The sequence below is a fragment of the Gymnoscopelus microlampas genome (assembly GCF_963454915.1).
Source record: "Gymnoscopelus microlampas genome assembly, chromosome: 16".
NCBI classification, from domain to species: Eukaryota; Metazoa; Chordata; class Actinopteri; order Myctophiformes; family Myctophidae; genus Gymnoscopelus; species Gymnoscopelus microlampas.
The window spans coordinates 51,235,643-51,253,385 of NC_139953.1; the positions used below are offsets into that span (position 1 = coordinate 51,235,643).

At 38.8% G+C, this 17,743-nt stretch overlaps 1 protein-coding gene across 8 annotated transcripts in view; it reads left to right on the plus strand.

Annotated features, from left to right (window-relative positions):
* Positions 1 to 2,051: 2,051 nt before the first annotated feature.
* LOC311063419 (uncharacterized protein) overlaps positions 2,052 to 17,743 on the plus strand; it is a 45,353-nt gene continuing 29,661 nt past the window's right edge. For 3 of the 8 annotated variants that reach the window (XM_084082858.1, XM_084082859.1, XM_084082863.1), the window contains exons 1-3: positions 2,053 to 2,900; positions 12,981 to 13,190; positions 17,444 to 17,488. In XM_084082858.1, the coding sequence (XP_083938984.1) occupies positions 2,894 to 2,900; positions 12,981 to 13,190; positions 17,444 to 17,488 (262 nt within the window). In that variant the 5' untranslated portion in view covers positions 2,053 to 2,893. Of the gene's footprint in view, positions 2,901 to 12,980; positions 13,191 to 17,443; positions 17,489 to 17,743 lie in introns of all 8 variants that reach the window. The other 5 variants (XM_084082860.1, XM_084082865.1, XM_084082864.1 and 2 more) reach the window with 3 other exon arrangements.

Genomic DNA, 17,743 nt, shown 5'->3' on the forward strand with positions numbered 1-17,743 from the left:
CCCCGAACTGTTTACTGTACATATTTAGTTTTTGTTTTTCTTATGTTTTAAACTGTTTATATGATGTTCTGCATAGTAATGTATATTTGTCTGTCACCACAAGATGGCAGCAAAGCCTATATTTTGCCTGTATTGTACATAGAACTGTAACACCTTCTAAATCAGTATTTTCAAAGTTTTTCGTGCTAAAGTCCCACAAAATGATTTATATGTTTCCAGGGTACAGGGAAAATATTCAAAAATAGCAGATGTACAAGATTCATAGTGCGACACGAAGTGACGCTCTGTGGGCTTGTAGATCTGCTATTTTTGAAAACTAGTGTTCCAAACCACTGTTCTAAATCCTAGAGTTTTCTGAGATTCTTTCCTGGTTTTAATGGGTTAACTTTAATTGAAAACATCTATAGGTGCTAAGTATATATATATATATACATATATATATATATATATATATATATATATATATATATATATATATATATATATATATATATATATATATATATACATTACATTACATTACTTAACATTACAGTCATTTAGCAGACGCTTTTATCCAAAGAGACTTACAATAAGTACATTCAACATAGATAGGGAACTAAACTACTAATCACCAGAAGTCTGAAGTGCATTCTCTTCTAAAACAAGTGACTAAGAGTATACCTAGTGCTAAGGTAAAAGTGACATATCAGCTTCATACTGTCTTAAACAGACAAATAGGAAAATCAAATGAGCAAGAGCTACAAATACGTTTATCAAAATAAGATCCAATAAAACAAGAGCTCGTACAACTAATTGACAACAACTAGGCAAGGCTAAGAGGAAGGGTGGTGTTTCCTGAAGAGGTGGGTTTTTAACCGGCATATATATACAGGTCATATATTTATATTTATATATCTCATAGTTGATCCTCAGGGGCCACCGTAGGAAAGCTGCACAATCCGCTTCCTTATGTTATGAATGTTCACCTAGGATTCATGAATAGACATATCCCAGTTGATAGAGTCTGTGTGTGTGTGTGTGTGTGTGTGTGTGTGTGTGTGTGTGTGTGTGTGTGTGTGTGTGTGTGTGTGTGTGTGTGTGTGTGTGTGTGTGTGTGTGTGTGTGTGAGTGAGTGAGTGAGTGAGTGAGTGAGTGAGTGAGTGAGTGAGTGAGTGAGTGAGTGAGTGAGTGAGTGAGTGAGTGAGTGAGTGAGTGAGTGAGTGAGTGGCAGCTCTGAACTGCATGGAAGGTGTGGGAGAAAGATAGCAGTCAGGCTGTGTGTGTGTGTGTGTGTGTGTGTGTGTGTGTGTGTGTGTGTGTGTGTGTGTGTGTGTGTGTGTGTGTGTGTGTGTGTGTGTGTGTGTGTGTGTGTGTGTGTGTGTGTGTGTGTGTGTGCGTGCGCGTGTGTGTGCGTGTGTGCGTGTGTGTGTGTGTGTGTGTGTGTTGGGGGGTTAGGGGGGGGGCTCGGCTCTGCCCTAATAAGGAGAAGCAGAATGGCAGCTCTAAGAATAACCCAGCATGCATTGGTGTTGAATGTGATCCTCTCTCTTTAGAGAGAGAGAGAGAGAGAGAGAGAGAGGGGGGGGGGGTGATCCTACAGAGACACTGTTGACCTTTATGCTGATGTCATGTTACAACTACACTTACATTACATTCCTAACAAACACACACACACACACACACACACACACACACACACACACACACACACACACACACACACACACACACACACACACACACACACACACACACACACACACACACACACACACACACACACACACACACAGTAACACACTTTAGTTGCTCTTAGTTCCTCCACTGGACACAAAACTATCAGTAAAATGTTGCATTGGATCAGGTTACCTCTGGTTACACACACACACACACACACACACACACACACACACACACACACACACACACACACACACACACACACACACACACACACACACACACACACACACACACACACACACACACACACACAGTCCATTCTAATCTGGGCAGAGCTGCTGGTCTGTCCTTTAGTTCAGTTACTCTACAGTACAGAGAACGAGCTGCTACCAAGAGACTGTCTGACAGACAGACAGACAGACAGACAGACAGGTCAGTCCACAGTGTCTGACAGACAGACAGACAGACAGACAGACAGACAGACAGGTCAGTCCACAGTGTCTGACTGACAGACAGACAGACAGACAGACAGACAGACAGACAGACAGACAGACAGACAGACAGACAGGTCAGTCCACAGTGTCTGACAGACAGACAGACAGACAGACAGACAGACAGACAGACAGACAGACAGACAGACAGACAGACAGACAGACAGGTCAGTCCACAGTGTCTGACAGACAGACAGACAGACAGACAGACAGACAGGTCAGTCCACAGTGTCTGACAGACAGACAGACAGACAGACAGACAGACAGACAGACAGACAGACAGGTCAGTCCACAGTGTCTGACAGACAGACAGACAGACAGGTCAGTCCACAGTGTAGAGGAGGACAGAGAAGACATTATTTTTGGGTGTGGTGGTAGAGAGAGAGAGAGAGAGCTTCCTTGTAGGGCTCTGGAAGTCTTCTTGGGGTCTGGTAGGGGTCTTCTTGGTGTGGTAGGGGTCTGGTAGAGTCTGGTAGGAGTCTATAGGGGTCTTCTTGGGGTCTGGTAGGAGTCTATAGGGGTCTTCTTGGGGTCTGGTAGGAGTCTATAGGGGTCTTCTTGGGGTCTTGTAGGGCTTGTGGAGTCCAGGTCTGTGGATTGACCGTTAGAAGGGTTAACCCCGTCATGGCCACAGCGCTGGTCTAGACACACATTCACTCTTGGAATTATTTACTTTTTTATTTTATTGTATTTTTTGCAACCATGGCTGAGACAGTCGAAGGCACCGTATCATCACCATGCTAAGTATGTCTATCTGTCTGTCTATCTATCTGTCTGTCTGTCTGTCTGTTTGTCTGTCTGTCTGTCTGTCTGTCTGTCTGTCTGTCTGTCTGTCTGTCTGTCTGTCTGTCTGTCTGTCTGTCTATCTGTATGGAGAATATGTGTCAACAGTTTCATGGCTGTAGGTCTGAGTTATAATCATTATTTATTCATAACTCATAATTATGAATGATGAGTTATGCTTGTTGCCTGCCGTTGACCTGACCAATCACATCATTCTGCAAAGTTTCATAAACAGTGACAGGTCAGTTATTATGCCTGAAAAAGATTAAACTAACCGATACAATAATAATAATAATAATAATCCTATCCTATCCAGTGTTCATTTTCATTTAGTTTTAGTCATATTTTAGTCCTCTGATATGTTTTAGTTTTAGTCATATTTTAGTCCTCTGATATGTTTTAGTTTTGGTCTAGTTTTAGTCCTCTGAAATGTTTTAGTTTTGGTCTAGTTTTAGTCCTCTGATATGTTTTAGTTTTGGCTAAATATGGTTTTGACTGAATATGACTGAGTCTCCAGTGAGTCTCTGATGTTCTGTCGTCTCCCTCGTTTTAATTGATTGATTGATTGATTGATTGATTGAATCCTTTATTCATTCATAAATGTAAACAGCAGGAGGTCCAGTCAGACATGAGGCTAAAATAATAACATCCTGGTGCCCTTAATAATAATAAACATATACAATCTAAACATGGCCACAGCTTTGGCTTTATTTTTGCCAGAACTTTGTTGTACAATATTTTATATTTGGAATGAATTGTCTCCACCAGGCCGAAAGGCAAGAGAGTATGTTTTGCACCCTGTCCGTCCGTCCGTGTGTCCGTCCGTGTGTCCTGTCCGTCCGTTACCAGCTAAAGCTAATCTCCCGCAGCGGCCCGGTCGCTGCGAAACTGTGCACACACACTCCTTGGATGCCAATGCAGAACCTCTGGGCCTGTTATAGCGCCACCAGGAGGCCGATTTGTGCAAAACCCATTGTTTTATATTACTCCTGTCTCCTACAGATTTTATCCAAACATCATACAAATCGGTACGCAGTATCTCTATAGTCATGTGATCAACACGGATCTGTCCCATTTCCCATAATCCATCCTCATTGCCTAATTTCACACGCACATTCCCACTAGGCCGAGGAAGAAATGCCACCCTTTTCACATTGGCCTGTTATAGCGCCACCAGCAGGTCTGATCTAGCAAAACACATGTTTGGAACAAAATGCCTCAAATCATGAATGCAGTGTCTGATTGCCGTGAAAGACCTAAGAATAAATGGAACCCTTTTCACATTGGCCTATTGTAGCGCCACCAGGAGGCCACAATAACGTACCTGACCTGGCGGAGACCTGTGCTCCGAGGAGCACTTTTTCTAGTTGTATATCTATCTCTCTGCTCTTAGTGGTTAATGATGGTTGTTATTGTATATCTGTCTCTCTGCTCTTAATGGTTAATGATGGTTGTTATTGTATATCTGTCTCTCTGCTCTTAATGGTTAATGATGGTTGTTATTGTATATCTATCTCTCTGCTCTTAATGGTTAATGATGGTTGTTATTGTATATCTATCTCTCTGCTCTTAATGGTTAATGATGGTTGTTATTGTATATCTATCTCTCTGCTCTTAGTGGTTAATGATGGTTGTTATTGTATATCTATCTCTCTGCTCTTAATGGTTAATGATGGTTGTTATTGTATATCTATATCTCTGCTCTTAGTGGTTAATGATGGTTGTTATTGTATATCTATCTCTCTGCTCTTAATGGTTAATGATGGTTGTTATTGTATATCTGTCTCTCTGCTCTTAATGGTTAATGATGGTTGTTATTGTATATCTGTCTCTCTGCTCTTAATGGTTAATGATGGTTGTTATTGTATATCTATCTCTCTGCTCTTAATGGTTAATGATGGTTGTTATTGTATATCTATCTCTCTGCTCTTAGTGGTTAATGATGGTTGTTATTGTATATCTATCTCTCTGCTCTTAGTGGTTAATGATGGTTGTTATTGTATATCTATCTCTCTGCTCTTAGTGGTTAATGATGGTTGTTATATCTGTCTCTCTGCTCTTAGTGGTTAATGATGGTTGTTATTGTATATCTGTCTCTCTGCTCTTAGTGGTTAATGATGGTTGTTATTGTATATCTATCTCTCTGCTCTTAATGGTTAATGATGGTTGTTATTGTATATCTGTCTCTCTGCTCTTAGTGGTTAATGATGGTTGTTATTGTATATCTATCTCTCTGCTCTTAGTGGTTAATGATGGTTGTTATTGTATATCTGTCTCTCTGCTCTTAGTGGTTAATGATGGTTGTTATTGTATATCTATCTCTCTGCTCTTAATGGTTAATGATGGTTGTTATTGTATATCTATCTCTCTGCTCTTAATGGTTAATGATGGTTGTTATTGTATATCTATCTCTCTGCTCTTAATGGTTAATGATGGTTGTTATTGTATATCTGTCTCTCTGCTCTTAATGGTTAATGATGGTTGTTATTGTATATCTATCTCTCTGCTCTTAGTGGTTAATGATGGTTGTTATTGTATATCTGTCTCTCTGCTCTTAGTGGTTAATGATGGTTGTTATTGTATATCTATCTCTCTGCTCTTAGTGGTTAATGATGGTTGTTATTGTATATCTATCTCTCTGCTCTTAATGGTTAATGATGGTTGTTATTGTATATCTGTCTCTCTGCTCTTAGTGGTTAATGATGGTTGTTATTGTATATCTGTCTCTCTGCTCTTAGTGGTTAATGATGGTTGTTATTGTATATCTGTCTCTCTGCTCTTAGTGGTTAATGATGGTTGTTATTGTATATCTGTCTCTCTGCTCTTAGTGGTTAATGATGGTTGTTATTGTATATCTATCTCTCTGCTCTTAGTGGTTAATGATGGTTGTCTAAATTGTGCTGAACAGGGAGAAACACGTAGCAGAGCCTGAAGGCCAAGATAACATTAAATCCACACTTGTATTCTCATTCTATAATAATATTGGTTCAATCTATTTATACGTTATGACTGAAGTATGAGACATATGTGTTGTGAGGCAGGTTGATGATGTCACTGGTAGGCAGGTAGATGATGTCACTGGTAGGTAGGTTGATGATGTCACTGGTAGGCAGGTATCTAAACTGTCCATAGCCTTCCTCTGAGACACAGACCCAGTAGACATCTTATAGTTAGCATTAGTGAGGACCAGATATCTATCTATCTATCTATCTATCTATCTATCTATCTATCTATCTATCTATCTATCTATCTATCTATCTATCTATTAGTGATGCGCGGGTCGGGTTTTTTCATGACCCGCCCCGCCCCGCCCCGCCACGGAATGCAACCCGCCTCAACCCGCCCCGCGAACCCATATATAAATCTATGGCTCAACCCGCCCCGCGAAATATTCCCCAAGTGTATTCAAACTGTTTTATTGTTATTATTCTTATTCTTATTAGGAATAAAGACAAAACAAGAGCATGTTATTATTTTTATTTTTTTTGCGTGTGAGATCGCATGACCCGCTCACCCTCAGCCCGCATCATTTTCTCCGAAATTCTGACTTGACCCACCCGCGCCGCGGGTTGACCCGCGGGTCCCGCGGGTTACGGGTCAACCCGCGCATCACTACTATCTATCTATCTATCTATCTATCTATCTATCTATATACTGTCTGTTTAATGATGTAGAGACACATTACATATACTGTCTGTTTAATGATACATTACATATACTGTCTGTTTAATGATGTAGAGACACATTACATATACTGTCTGTTTAATGATGTAGAGACACATTACATATACTGTCTGTTTAATGATGCAGAGACACATTACATATACTGTCTGTTTAATGATGCAGAGACACATTACATATACTGTCTGTTTAATGATGCAGAGACACATTACATATACTGTCTGTTTAATGATGTAGAGACACATTACATATACTGTCTGTTTAATGATGCAGAGACACATTACATATACTGTCTGTTTAATGATGCAGAGACACATTACATATACTGTCTGTTTAATGATGTAGAGACACATTACATATACTGTCTGTTTAATGATACAGAGACACATTACATATACTGTCTGTTTAATGATACAGAGACACATTACATATACTGTCTGTTTAATGATACAGAGACACATTACATATACTGTCTGTTTAATGATGCAGAGACACATTACATATACTGTCTGTTTAATGATGCAGAGACACATTACATATACTGTCTGTTTAATGATGCAGAGACACATTACATATACTGTCTGTTTAATGATGCAGAGACACATTACATATACTGTCTGTTTAATGATGTAGAGACACATTACATATACTGTCTGTTTAATGATGTAGAGACACATTACATATACTGTCTGTTTAATGATGCAGAGACACATTACATATACTGTCTGTTTAATGATGCAGAGACACATTACATATACTGTCTGTTTAATGATGCAGAGACACATTACATATACTGTCTGTTTAATGATGTAGAGACACATTACATATACTGTCTGTTTAATGATGCAGAGACACATTACATATACTGTCTGTTTAATGATGTAGAGACACATTACATATACTGTCTGTTTAATGATGTAGAGACACATTACATATACTGTCTGTTTAATGATGTAGAGACACATTACATATACTGTCTGTTTAATGATGTAGAGACACATTACATATACTGTCTGTTTAATGATACAGAGACACATTACATATACTGTCTGTTTAATGATGTAGAGACACATTACATATACTGTCTGTTTAATGATGTAGAGACACATTACATATACTGTCTGTTTAATGATGTAGAGACACATTACATATACTGTCTGTTTAATGATGTAGAGACACATTACATATACTGTCTGTTTAATGATGCAGAGACACATTACATATACTGTCTGTTTAATGATGCAGAGACACATTACATATACTGTCTGTTTAATGATGTAGAGACACATTACATATACTGTCTGTTTAATGATGTAGAGACACATTACATATACTGTCTGTTTAATGATGTAGAGACACATTACATATACTGTCTGTTTAATGATGCAGAGACACATTACATATACTGTCTGTTTAATGATGTAGAGACACATTACATATACTGTCTGTTTAATGATGTAGAGACACATTACATATACTGTCTGTTTAATGATGCAGAGACACATTACATATACTGTCTGTTTAATGATGTAGAGACACATTACATATACTGTCTGTTTAATGATGCAGAGACACATTACATATACTGTCTGTTTAATGATGTAGAGACACATTACATATACTGTCTGTTTAATGATGCAGAGACACATTACATATACTGTCTGTTTAATGATGTAGAGACACATTACATATACTGTCTGTTTAATGATGCAGAGACACATTACATATACTGTCTGTTTAATGATACAGATACACATTACATATACTGTCTGTTTAATGATGTAGAGACACATTACATATACTGTCTGTTTAATGATGTAGAGACACATTACATATACTGTCTGTTTAATGATGCAGAGACACATTACATATACTGTCTGTTTAATGACGCAGAGACACATTACATATACTGTCTGTTTAATGATACAGAGACACATTACATATACTGTCTGTTTAATGACGCAGAGACACATTACATATACTGTCTGTTTAATGATACAGAGACACATTACATATACTGTCTGTTTAATGATGTAGAGACACATTACATATACTGTCTGTTTAATGATGTAGAGACACATTACATATACTGTCTGTTTAATGATGCAGAGACACATTACATATACTGTCTGTTTAATGATGCAGAGACACATTACATATACTGTCTGTTTAATGATGTAGAGACACATTACATATACTGTCTGTTTAATGATGTAGAGACACATTACATATACTGTCTGTTTAATGATGTAGAGACACATTACATATACTGTCTGTTTAATGATGTAGAGACACATTACATATACTGTCTGTTTAATGATGTAGAGACACATTACATATACTGTCTGTTTAATGATGTAGAGACACATTACATATACTGTCTGTTTAATGATGTAGAGACACATTACATATACTGTCTGTTTAATGATGCAGAGACACATTACATATACTGTCTGTCAGGCAGACACCTCTTATCTCCGTATTTTAACCCTTTTCGCCTTTATTATTATTATAGAATTATTATTCTATGTTACACAAAAGTATCAAAAATAGACGATTTTATTTACAAGCTCAAAATGTGTTGCAGTGCGGCGGGTTCTGAGCTTGTAGATCGGTTATTTTTGCTTTTTTTTTTATTGGAATCCAGATTTTTTTTGAAATGTCAAATACATTTAGTTATAGTTAGGATAACTTTATGAACTACAAATACATTGGACATAAAAAGACAATAGAATGTTAATAGTTAATAGTCATTAAGCTACTAATATAGACTGAAGTCATTAAAGCGGGTCAGGTTTACATGTTAGGAATCATAACAGCTGAAATCAATAATATATCACTATTCTGATATGAACCTGTGGGCCGCATTAAGTGAAGGTGGGGGCCGCATTAAGTGAAGGTGGGGGCGCATGTGGCCCCCGGCCCCGCCTGTAGTAACGTGACTGTGTGAATGTCATAAAATGACCGAGAAGAGATGACACAAGTCTTTCTGCTGCCATGTCTCACTGAGTTTATACAACAAACAACATGTCTCTAAGCTAGGCGGTGAGGTGAATCTGAAGGAGAGCAGTTTGCACCATTCACAGCAACGTGTGTCAAAACACACAATCTTGCACTGTGGGATAATTTAATCCTACATCCTATGCATGTGTGTAGATCCTTGGTTCTCAAAGTGGGGTCCGGGGACCCCCAGGGGTACTTGAGGGGGTTCCAGGTGGTTCCCAGCTAAATGATTTATTGGAACCAAATGGACCCTTATGGGTCTATAACTCTGAGAGTGTACACGGGTCCATTTGGTTCCATTTGTACACTCTCAGAGTTAAATTAACATTGATTTTACTATTCAAATTGGGGTCCCAGAGATAGAAATGCCATTAAATGGGGGTCCGTAGCCCTAACGCATGTCAAAGTGGGGGTCGTTGAAATTAAAACGGTTGAGAATCACTGCTAGAGCCGTAAAAACCCTCTCTTATGGGGGTCCCTGGCATATCTTTTCAAATGGGGGTCCGCGGGCTAATAAGTGTCAATTTGGGGGTCCTTGACGTTAAAAGGTTTGAGAACCACTGGTGTAGATGTAGGATCCTAGAATTAAAGTAATGGTGTGGGACAAACTTAGCCTGACACTCAGCCTGAATTTTCATTTCGTTTCACTCCATTATTCAAACGATTCAGGGGGTGAAGCCAGGCTCGGACAAACTCACATTTCAAATGGCGTTGATAAACTAGTGACATCAATCAGTTAAGATAGAATGAAGTGAGGGAACATAGTATGCATATAGTTGTTTCTCCCTATAATGATCTGTTTGTTTCTCTGAACACACTGAGAGGAAACTAAATGCTTTCATTTTGTCCTTTAGAAATAGCAGCCTGTCTAAATGGTCATTTTGTCCTTTAGAAATAGCAGCCTGTCTAAATGGTCATTTTGTCCTTTAGAAATAGCAGCCTGTCTAAATGGTCATTTTGTCCTTTAGAAATAGCAGTCTGTCTAAATGGTCATTTTGTCCTTTAGAAATAGCAGTCTGTCTAAATGGTCATTTTGTCCTTTAGAAATAGCAGCCTGTCTAAATGGTCATTTTGTCCTTTAGAAATAGCAGTCTGTCTAAATGGTCATTTTGTCCTTTAGAAATAGCAGCCTGTCTAAATGGTCATTTTGTCCTTTAGAAATAGCAGCCTGTCTAAATGCTCATTTTGTCCTTTAGAAATAGCAGCCTGTCTAAATGCTCATTTTGTCCTTTAGAAATAGCAGCCTGTCTAAATGCTCATTTTGTCCTTTAGAAATAGCAGCCTGTCTAAATGCTCATTTTGTCCTTTAGAAATAGCAGCCTGTCTAAATGCTCATTTTGTCCTTTAGAAATAGCAGCCTGTCTTAAATGCTCATTTTGTCAAATGTTGTCTGGAAACGTAACGTGGCTTTGTTTGAATGGTCGGCATTAATGGCTCATTAAATATATGGATTGATTATGTGTTCATTGCAGATGGTGTATTGGGGAAAGGAGCCATCTTGTGGCGATAGACTGTAATAGCGGTTTCTGATTGCATTCTATTTAACATCTTTAATGTGGTCACTGGCCACGTTCAAATTAATTAGACGGTTTCATATTATTATACATATACATACTATACATATGTTTTTGACTATTGTTTTATAGGTATTGTTGTATTTGTATCTCAGAAATAGTTGTTCTTTGATATGCAAAATGGCCAATACAAATCTTTAAAAATAATTAGAGTACAATAATGTCATAAGGAAAAAATAATAACACATAAAGAAAGCAAACAATAAATCCTTTCACTAGAGAAGCATGAGTGACAGTTAGTGTTTTAATAAAGTTAAGTTAAGTTAAGTTAAGTTAAGTTAAGTTAAGTTAAGTTAAGTGCATGCTGTTGGCTTGAGGCTCACTGAGCTTTTAGACTTGTTTTGGTTTTAGGAGCTGTGATAAGCAGGCTGCATTTAGAATACTGTGTGTGTGTGTGTGTGTGTGTGTGTGTGTGTGTGTGTGTGTGTGTGTGTGTGTGTGTGTGTGTGTGTGTGTGTGTGTGTGTGTGTGTGTGTGTGTGTGTGTGTGTGTGTGTGTGTGTGTGTGTGTGTGTGTTAGTCTAAGTCAGCAGTAATAGAGTCAGAGCCAACAAACTGAGCTGAAGAGACACAACAGGTGGACCCCTGTCTCACACACACACACACACGCACACGCACACGCACACGCACACGCACACGCACACGCACACGCACACGCGCGCACACACACACACACATACATACATACATACATACATACATACATACATACATACATACATACATACATACATACATACATACATACATACATACATACATACATGCAAGCACACACTTACATGCACATGCACATGCACACGCACACGCACACGCACACGCACACACAATCTTGTTTAATATTGTGTTATTGTCTCCGCCAGGCCATGTGTGTGTGTGTGTGTGTGTGTGTGTGTGTGTGTGTGTGTGTGTGTGTGTGTGTGTGTGTGTGTGTGTGTGTGTGTGTGTGTGTGTGTGTGTGTGTGTGTGTCCTTCTGTCTGCGACCAGCTAATCTCCACCACCGTTGGCCCGGTCGCTGTGAAACTGCACACACACACTCCCTCGATGCCACAGCAGAACCTCTGCCCCAAATTCTTCACATGGGCCTGTTATAGCACCACCAGGAGGCCGATTTGTGCACATTACTCCTACAGATTTTATCCAAACGTCATGGAAATCGGTAAAAAGTATCTTTATAGTCATGTGATCAACACGGATCTGTCCGATTTCCCATATTCCATCCTCATTGGATAAGGTTCGCTTCCAAAATTTGCAGGATTGCTCCACACATTCCCACTAGGCCAAGGAAGAAATGCCACCCTTTTTCACATTGGTCTGTTATAGCGCCACCAGCAGGTCTAATTTAGCAAAACACATTTTTGGAACAAAATTCTTCAAATCATGAATGCAGTGTCTGATTGCCGTGAACGACCTAAGAATAAATGCCACCTTTTTAACATTAGCCTATTATAGCGCCACCAGGAGGCCACAATAACGTACCTGACCTGGTGGAGACCTGTGCTCCGAGGAGCACTTTTTCTAGTTTGTATTGTGTTGATCTGTTTTATTGAGCTGCATTTGATGTCATGAAAGATTCTACACAAATACAGTTTATTATTATTATTATTATGAATAGTTTAATAAGTGTTTCAGTGAGTCAACACCCTGACTCTGTTTGACTCAGAATGGAACAGAGCCTTCATTAGTCTCATTGGTAACACCTGTGAAGGAAGTAAGGAAGAGGCCCAGTATCTTTCCAGTCAGTTGATATAACCCCCCCCCCCCCCCCCCCCTCCTCTCACAGCTCGGTCCTCCACCACCACCATGCTGATAGAAGGGAAGAGCGGCGAGGCGGGCTCCTCCCCTCTGGGCGTCTACAAGAAGACATTCAGCGATGACCTTCATTCAACCTTCAGCTCTCCTCTGGCCTGGATCCTGGTGCTGGCCCTAATCATCACCTGGTCCTGTGTCTTCATCATCTGCTTTGATATGATGGACTACAGAACTCTGTCTGGTAAGAGTTCTATTGAATTATCTATGTGATGGACTACAGAACTCTGTCTGGTAAGAGTTCTATTGAATTATCTATATGATGGACTACAGCACTCTGTCTGGTAAGAGTTCTATTACATTATCTATATGATGGACTACAGAACTCTGTCTGGTAAGAGTTCTATTACATTATCTATATGATGGACTACAGAACTCTGTCTGGTAAGAGTTCTATTGAATTATCTATATGATGGACTACAGAACTCTGTCTGGTAAGAGTTCTATTACATTATCTATATGTTGGACTACAGAACTCTGTCTGGTAAGAGTTCTATTACATTATCTATGTGATGGACTACAGAACTCTGTCTGGTAAGAGTTCTATTGAATTATCTATATGATGGACTACAGAACTCTGTCTGGTAAGAGTTCTATTGAATTATCTATATGATGGACTACAGAACTCTGTCTGGTAAGAGTTCTATTACATTATCTATATGATGGACTACAGAACTCTGTCTGGTAAGAGTTCTATTGAATTATCTATACTAGACCATACCCGGTCGGCGCAGCGCATCCGTGGGGGGATATGCGCACATGATCTGGCAACCCGGGAGGCAGCCCCGTAACCATGGCGACAGTGTTTGACACAAAAACGCTAATAAGAAGCTGAGATTTGGTGAAATTGAAAAACGGGCTTCACAGTTAAGTTCAGATGGTAATGGTCAATGGCTGTGTGCAAAATCAGAGCAATTGCTCCAGCCACTGAGGAGAACCGGGTAGCTTCACCTACTCACCTACCTACTCACCTACGCACCTACTCAAGATGGTTACTAGAATTATAGTAGGATGATGGACTACAGAACTCTGTCTGGTAAGAGTTCTATTGAATTATCTATATGATGGACTACAGAACTCTGTCTGGTAAGAGTTCTATTGAATTATATATATGATGGACTACAGAACTCTGTCTGGTACGAGTTCTATTGAATTATCTATGTGATGGACTACAGAACTCTGTCTGGTAAGAGTTCTATTGAATTATCTATGTGATGGACTACAGAACACTGTTTTTTTGGTTCCTCTAACTTATATAAGATCATGTTATGTTTGGTTCCTCTAACTTCTATAAGATCACGTTATGTTTGGTTCCTCTAACTTCTATAAGATCATGTTATGTTTGGTTCCTCTAACTTCTATAAGATCACGTTATGTTTGGTTCCTCTAACTTCTATAAGATCATGTTATGTTTGGTTCCTCTAACTTCTATAAGATCTTGTTATGTTTGGTTCCTCTAACTTCTATAAGATCATGTTATGTTTGATAACTCTAACTTCTATAAGATCATTTTATGTTTGGTTCCTCTAACTTCTATAAGATCTTGTTATGTTTGGTTCCTCTAACTTCTATAAGGGCGGTTTCACATTGGGACCCTTTGAAGCGAAGCGTTCCCGAAACGTTCCCGAGCACGCTTGGTTGGCCAGCATTCACACTGGCCAAGACTCGAGACCATTTCATTTAACAGGGAGAGTGGGGTAATGCGAGACATTTTTTACATTTTCTCCCCTCTAGGTGAGCTAAAATGATATATCAGTAAAATGTTCACATTTCCCATACATTTGGGATGTTTCCTAACAATGGAAATTATCATAATGTATTCAAGACAAAGGGCAGTGAAAATATGATTGTTTAAAAAAAAGTTTTTTGGTGTCTCACTTTTTGGGGTAAACCGAGACAAACCAGACAAAATCAATGGGGTAAACTGATCCACTTACTTTTTTCAGTTTAAAACTACCATAAAAACACATGTTCTAACAGTTAGAATACCGACAGCTAGCTTGACAACCACACATTCCAGAACTAATGTCAGACTAGTAACAGAATCATGGCAATTGGTCATTAAGCACATTTTGCTCTACACAATTGGAAGGTGTCTCACTTTACCCCAACCGAGACAAACCAGTTTTAACCAATCAAACCAATATTAGATTATCAAACCAATTGGATTATCAAACCAATATTAGATTAAACTATGTTTAAGTACTAAACTTAACTTTGAGACAGTTTCCCACTGTACCCCAAGCCATTTGTCTCACTTTACCCCACAGCCACATTTTGGTGAAAAGGACCACTTTTAGCAATTCTGGCTAATCTTCAATTAGCATTAATCACATGGATGTATAGGTTTGTAGTTCATCAACATGCATGACATACGTTTTTCTACCTGAATCAATTTTCTTTGACACAACAGCTGATTATGTTGACAGCCCAAAAAATTACTTTTACATGCAAAAAACATATTTTAGTGAAAAAAACATGCTTACTACAGCACAATGAGGTCCTCTCCTCCATGGTAAGTGGGAAATGGGAGGGGCTTCAAAATCTAATGGTCATATGACCACACAGGTGTTGTGGTCAGGTGATAAGGGGGGTGTCTCACTTTACCCTGTGTCTCACATTACCTCACTCTCCCCTAATGGTAAATATGTGCCTCATGGGGGCGCTGTTGACTATGGAGCTTTGGGAGATGGGAGAATGTAATTCACAGAAGAAGAGTGACATGTCAGAGTGTAGACAGAGTGAATAATAAAGTTTGACTGTGTTCCTGATGTTGTCTTGAGTTATAATAACAACAGAACAACAATACACAACCAAAGCAGTGTGTGCGTTGGTCTTTGAAACCTCAAAATGTAACGGTGTCTCTCCCGTCTCTGTTATTATCAATATGATAACGATGTCACTAATGCATCCTTGCAGTGACGTCACCGACAAATCCTTGGCATATTTATCCTAGTGGCAGCGTTCGCTACACATGTGTTTTTTCTTTACGTTTTTTCACGGCTCGCGCTACTCAAACACTAGCGGGATTATTATTTCTTGTCAACATTCAAGTAGAGCTATGAGAAGGTATAACCCAGCTAAAATAATGTGTCATTATAAAAATATATAAATGATATATGATTAGCAGTCCACTTCCTCCTGTTGGTACGGATGGATTCACATTGCATTGTTCCGTATCCGAGCACGCATGATCCGGATCCAAAACTACCTCGGGAGGTGGTTTCGGGTTCGCTACGGTGATCCGTTTCGGGGAACGATATATACGCAACATTCACACTACCGCAACATCAGCCAAGTGGTCCAGGGTGCGCACCCGGGACCATAGTGTGAAACCGCCCTAAGATCATGCTATGTTTGGTTCCTCTAACTTCTATAAGATCATGTTAGGTTTGGTTCCTCTAACTTCTATAAGATCATGTTATGTTTGGTTCCTCTAACATCTATAAGATCATGTTATGTTTGGTTCCTCTAACTTCTATAAGATCATGTTATGTTTGGTTCCTCTAACTTCTATAAGATCATTTTATGTTTGGTTCCTTTAACTTCTATAAGATCATTTTATGTTTGGTTCCTCTAACTTCTATAAGATCATGTTATGTTTGGTTCCTCTAACTACTATAAGATCATTTTATGTTTGGTTCCTCTAACTTCTATAAGATCATGTTATGTTTGGTTCCTCTAACTTCTATAAGATCATGTTATGTTTGGTTCCTCTAACTACTATAAGATCATTTTATGTTTGGTTCCTCTAACTTCTATAAGATCATGTTATGTTTGGTTCCTTTAACTTCTATAAGATCATTTTATGTTTGGTTCCTCTAACTTCTATAAGATCATGTTATGTTTGGTTCCTCTAACTTCTATAAGATCATGTTATGTTTGGTTCCTCTAACTTCTATAAGATCATGTTATGTTTGGTTCCTCTAACTACTATAAGATCATGTTATGTTTGGTTCCGCTAACTACTATAAGATCATGTTATGTTTGGTTCCTCTAACTTCTATAAGATCATGTTATGTTTGGTTCCTCTAACTACTATAAGATCATGTTATGTTTGGTTCCTCTAACTACTATAAGATCATGTTATGTTTGGTTCCTCTAACTTCTATAAGATCATGTTATGTTTGGTTCCTCTAACTTCTATAAGATCATGATATGTTTGGTTCCTCTAACTACTATAAGATCATGTTATGTTTGGTTCCTCTAACTACTATAAGATCATGTTATGTTTGGTTCCTCTAACTACTATAAGATCTTGTTATGTTTGGTGCCTCTAACTTCTATAAGATCATCTTGTAGGATTCATATCCATCATCATCCTCATAGTAAACTAATGATACTTTGGGATCATTATAACGATGTTAAGCTGCCCTGCTGACCCCTAAATAGAATGACCCCTGACCTCTCACCCCTGACCCCTGCCTCTTTCACCAGGTGCCCCGCCCCCCGCCGTAAGGAAAGTTTTACACGATCGTAGAGGCAAGACAACATACTGTACTTTAACCCTTTGATGCTCTGCTAATAAGCAACGCGTACAGTAATCCTAATGCCCTGCTCAACAGGCTGCCGGCTGGCTAATAGACAATGCTAATGAGCTAGCATGGGCTGCTAATATTAGCTACTAATATTCCAAATGAAAACTTGTTGAATGTATAGATCTGTAGAACATCGACGAATATGGACAATGATATCCTTTAGTGCAGATGTACATAGAGATACAATAATAGTAATATT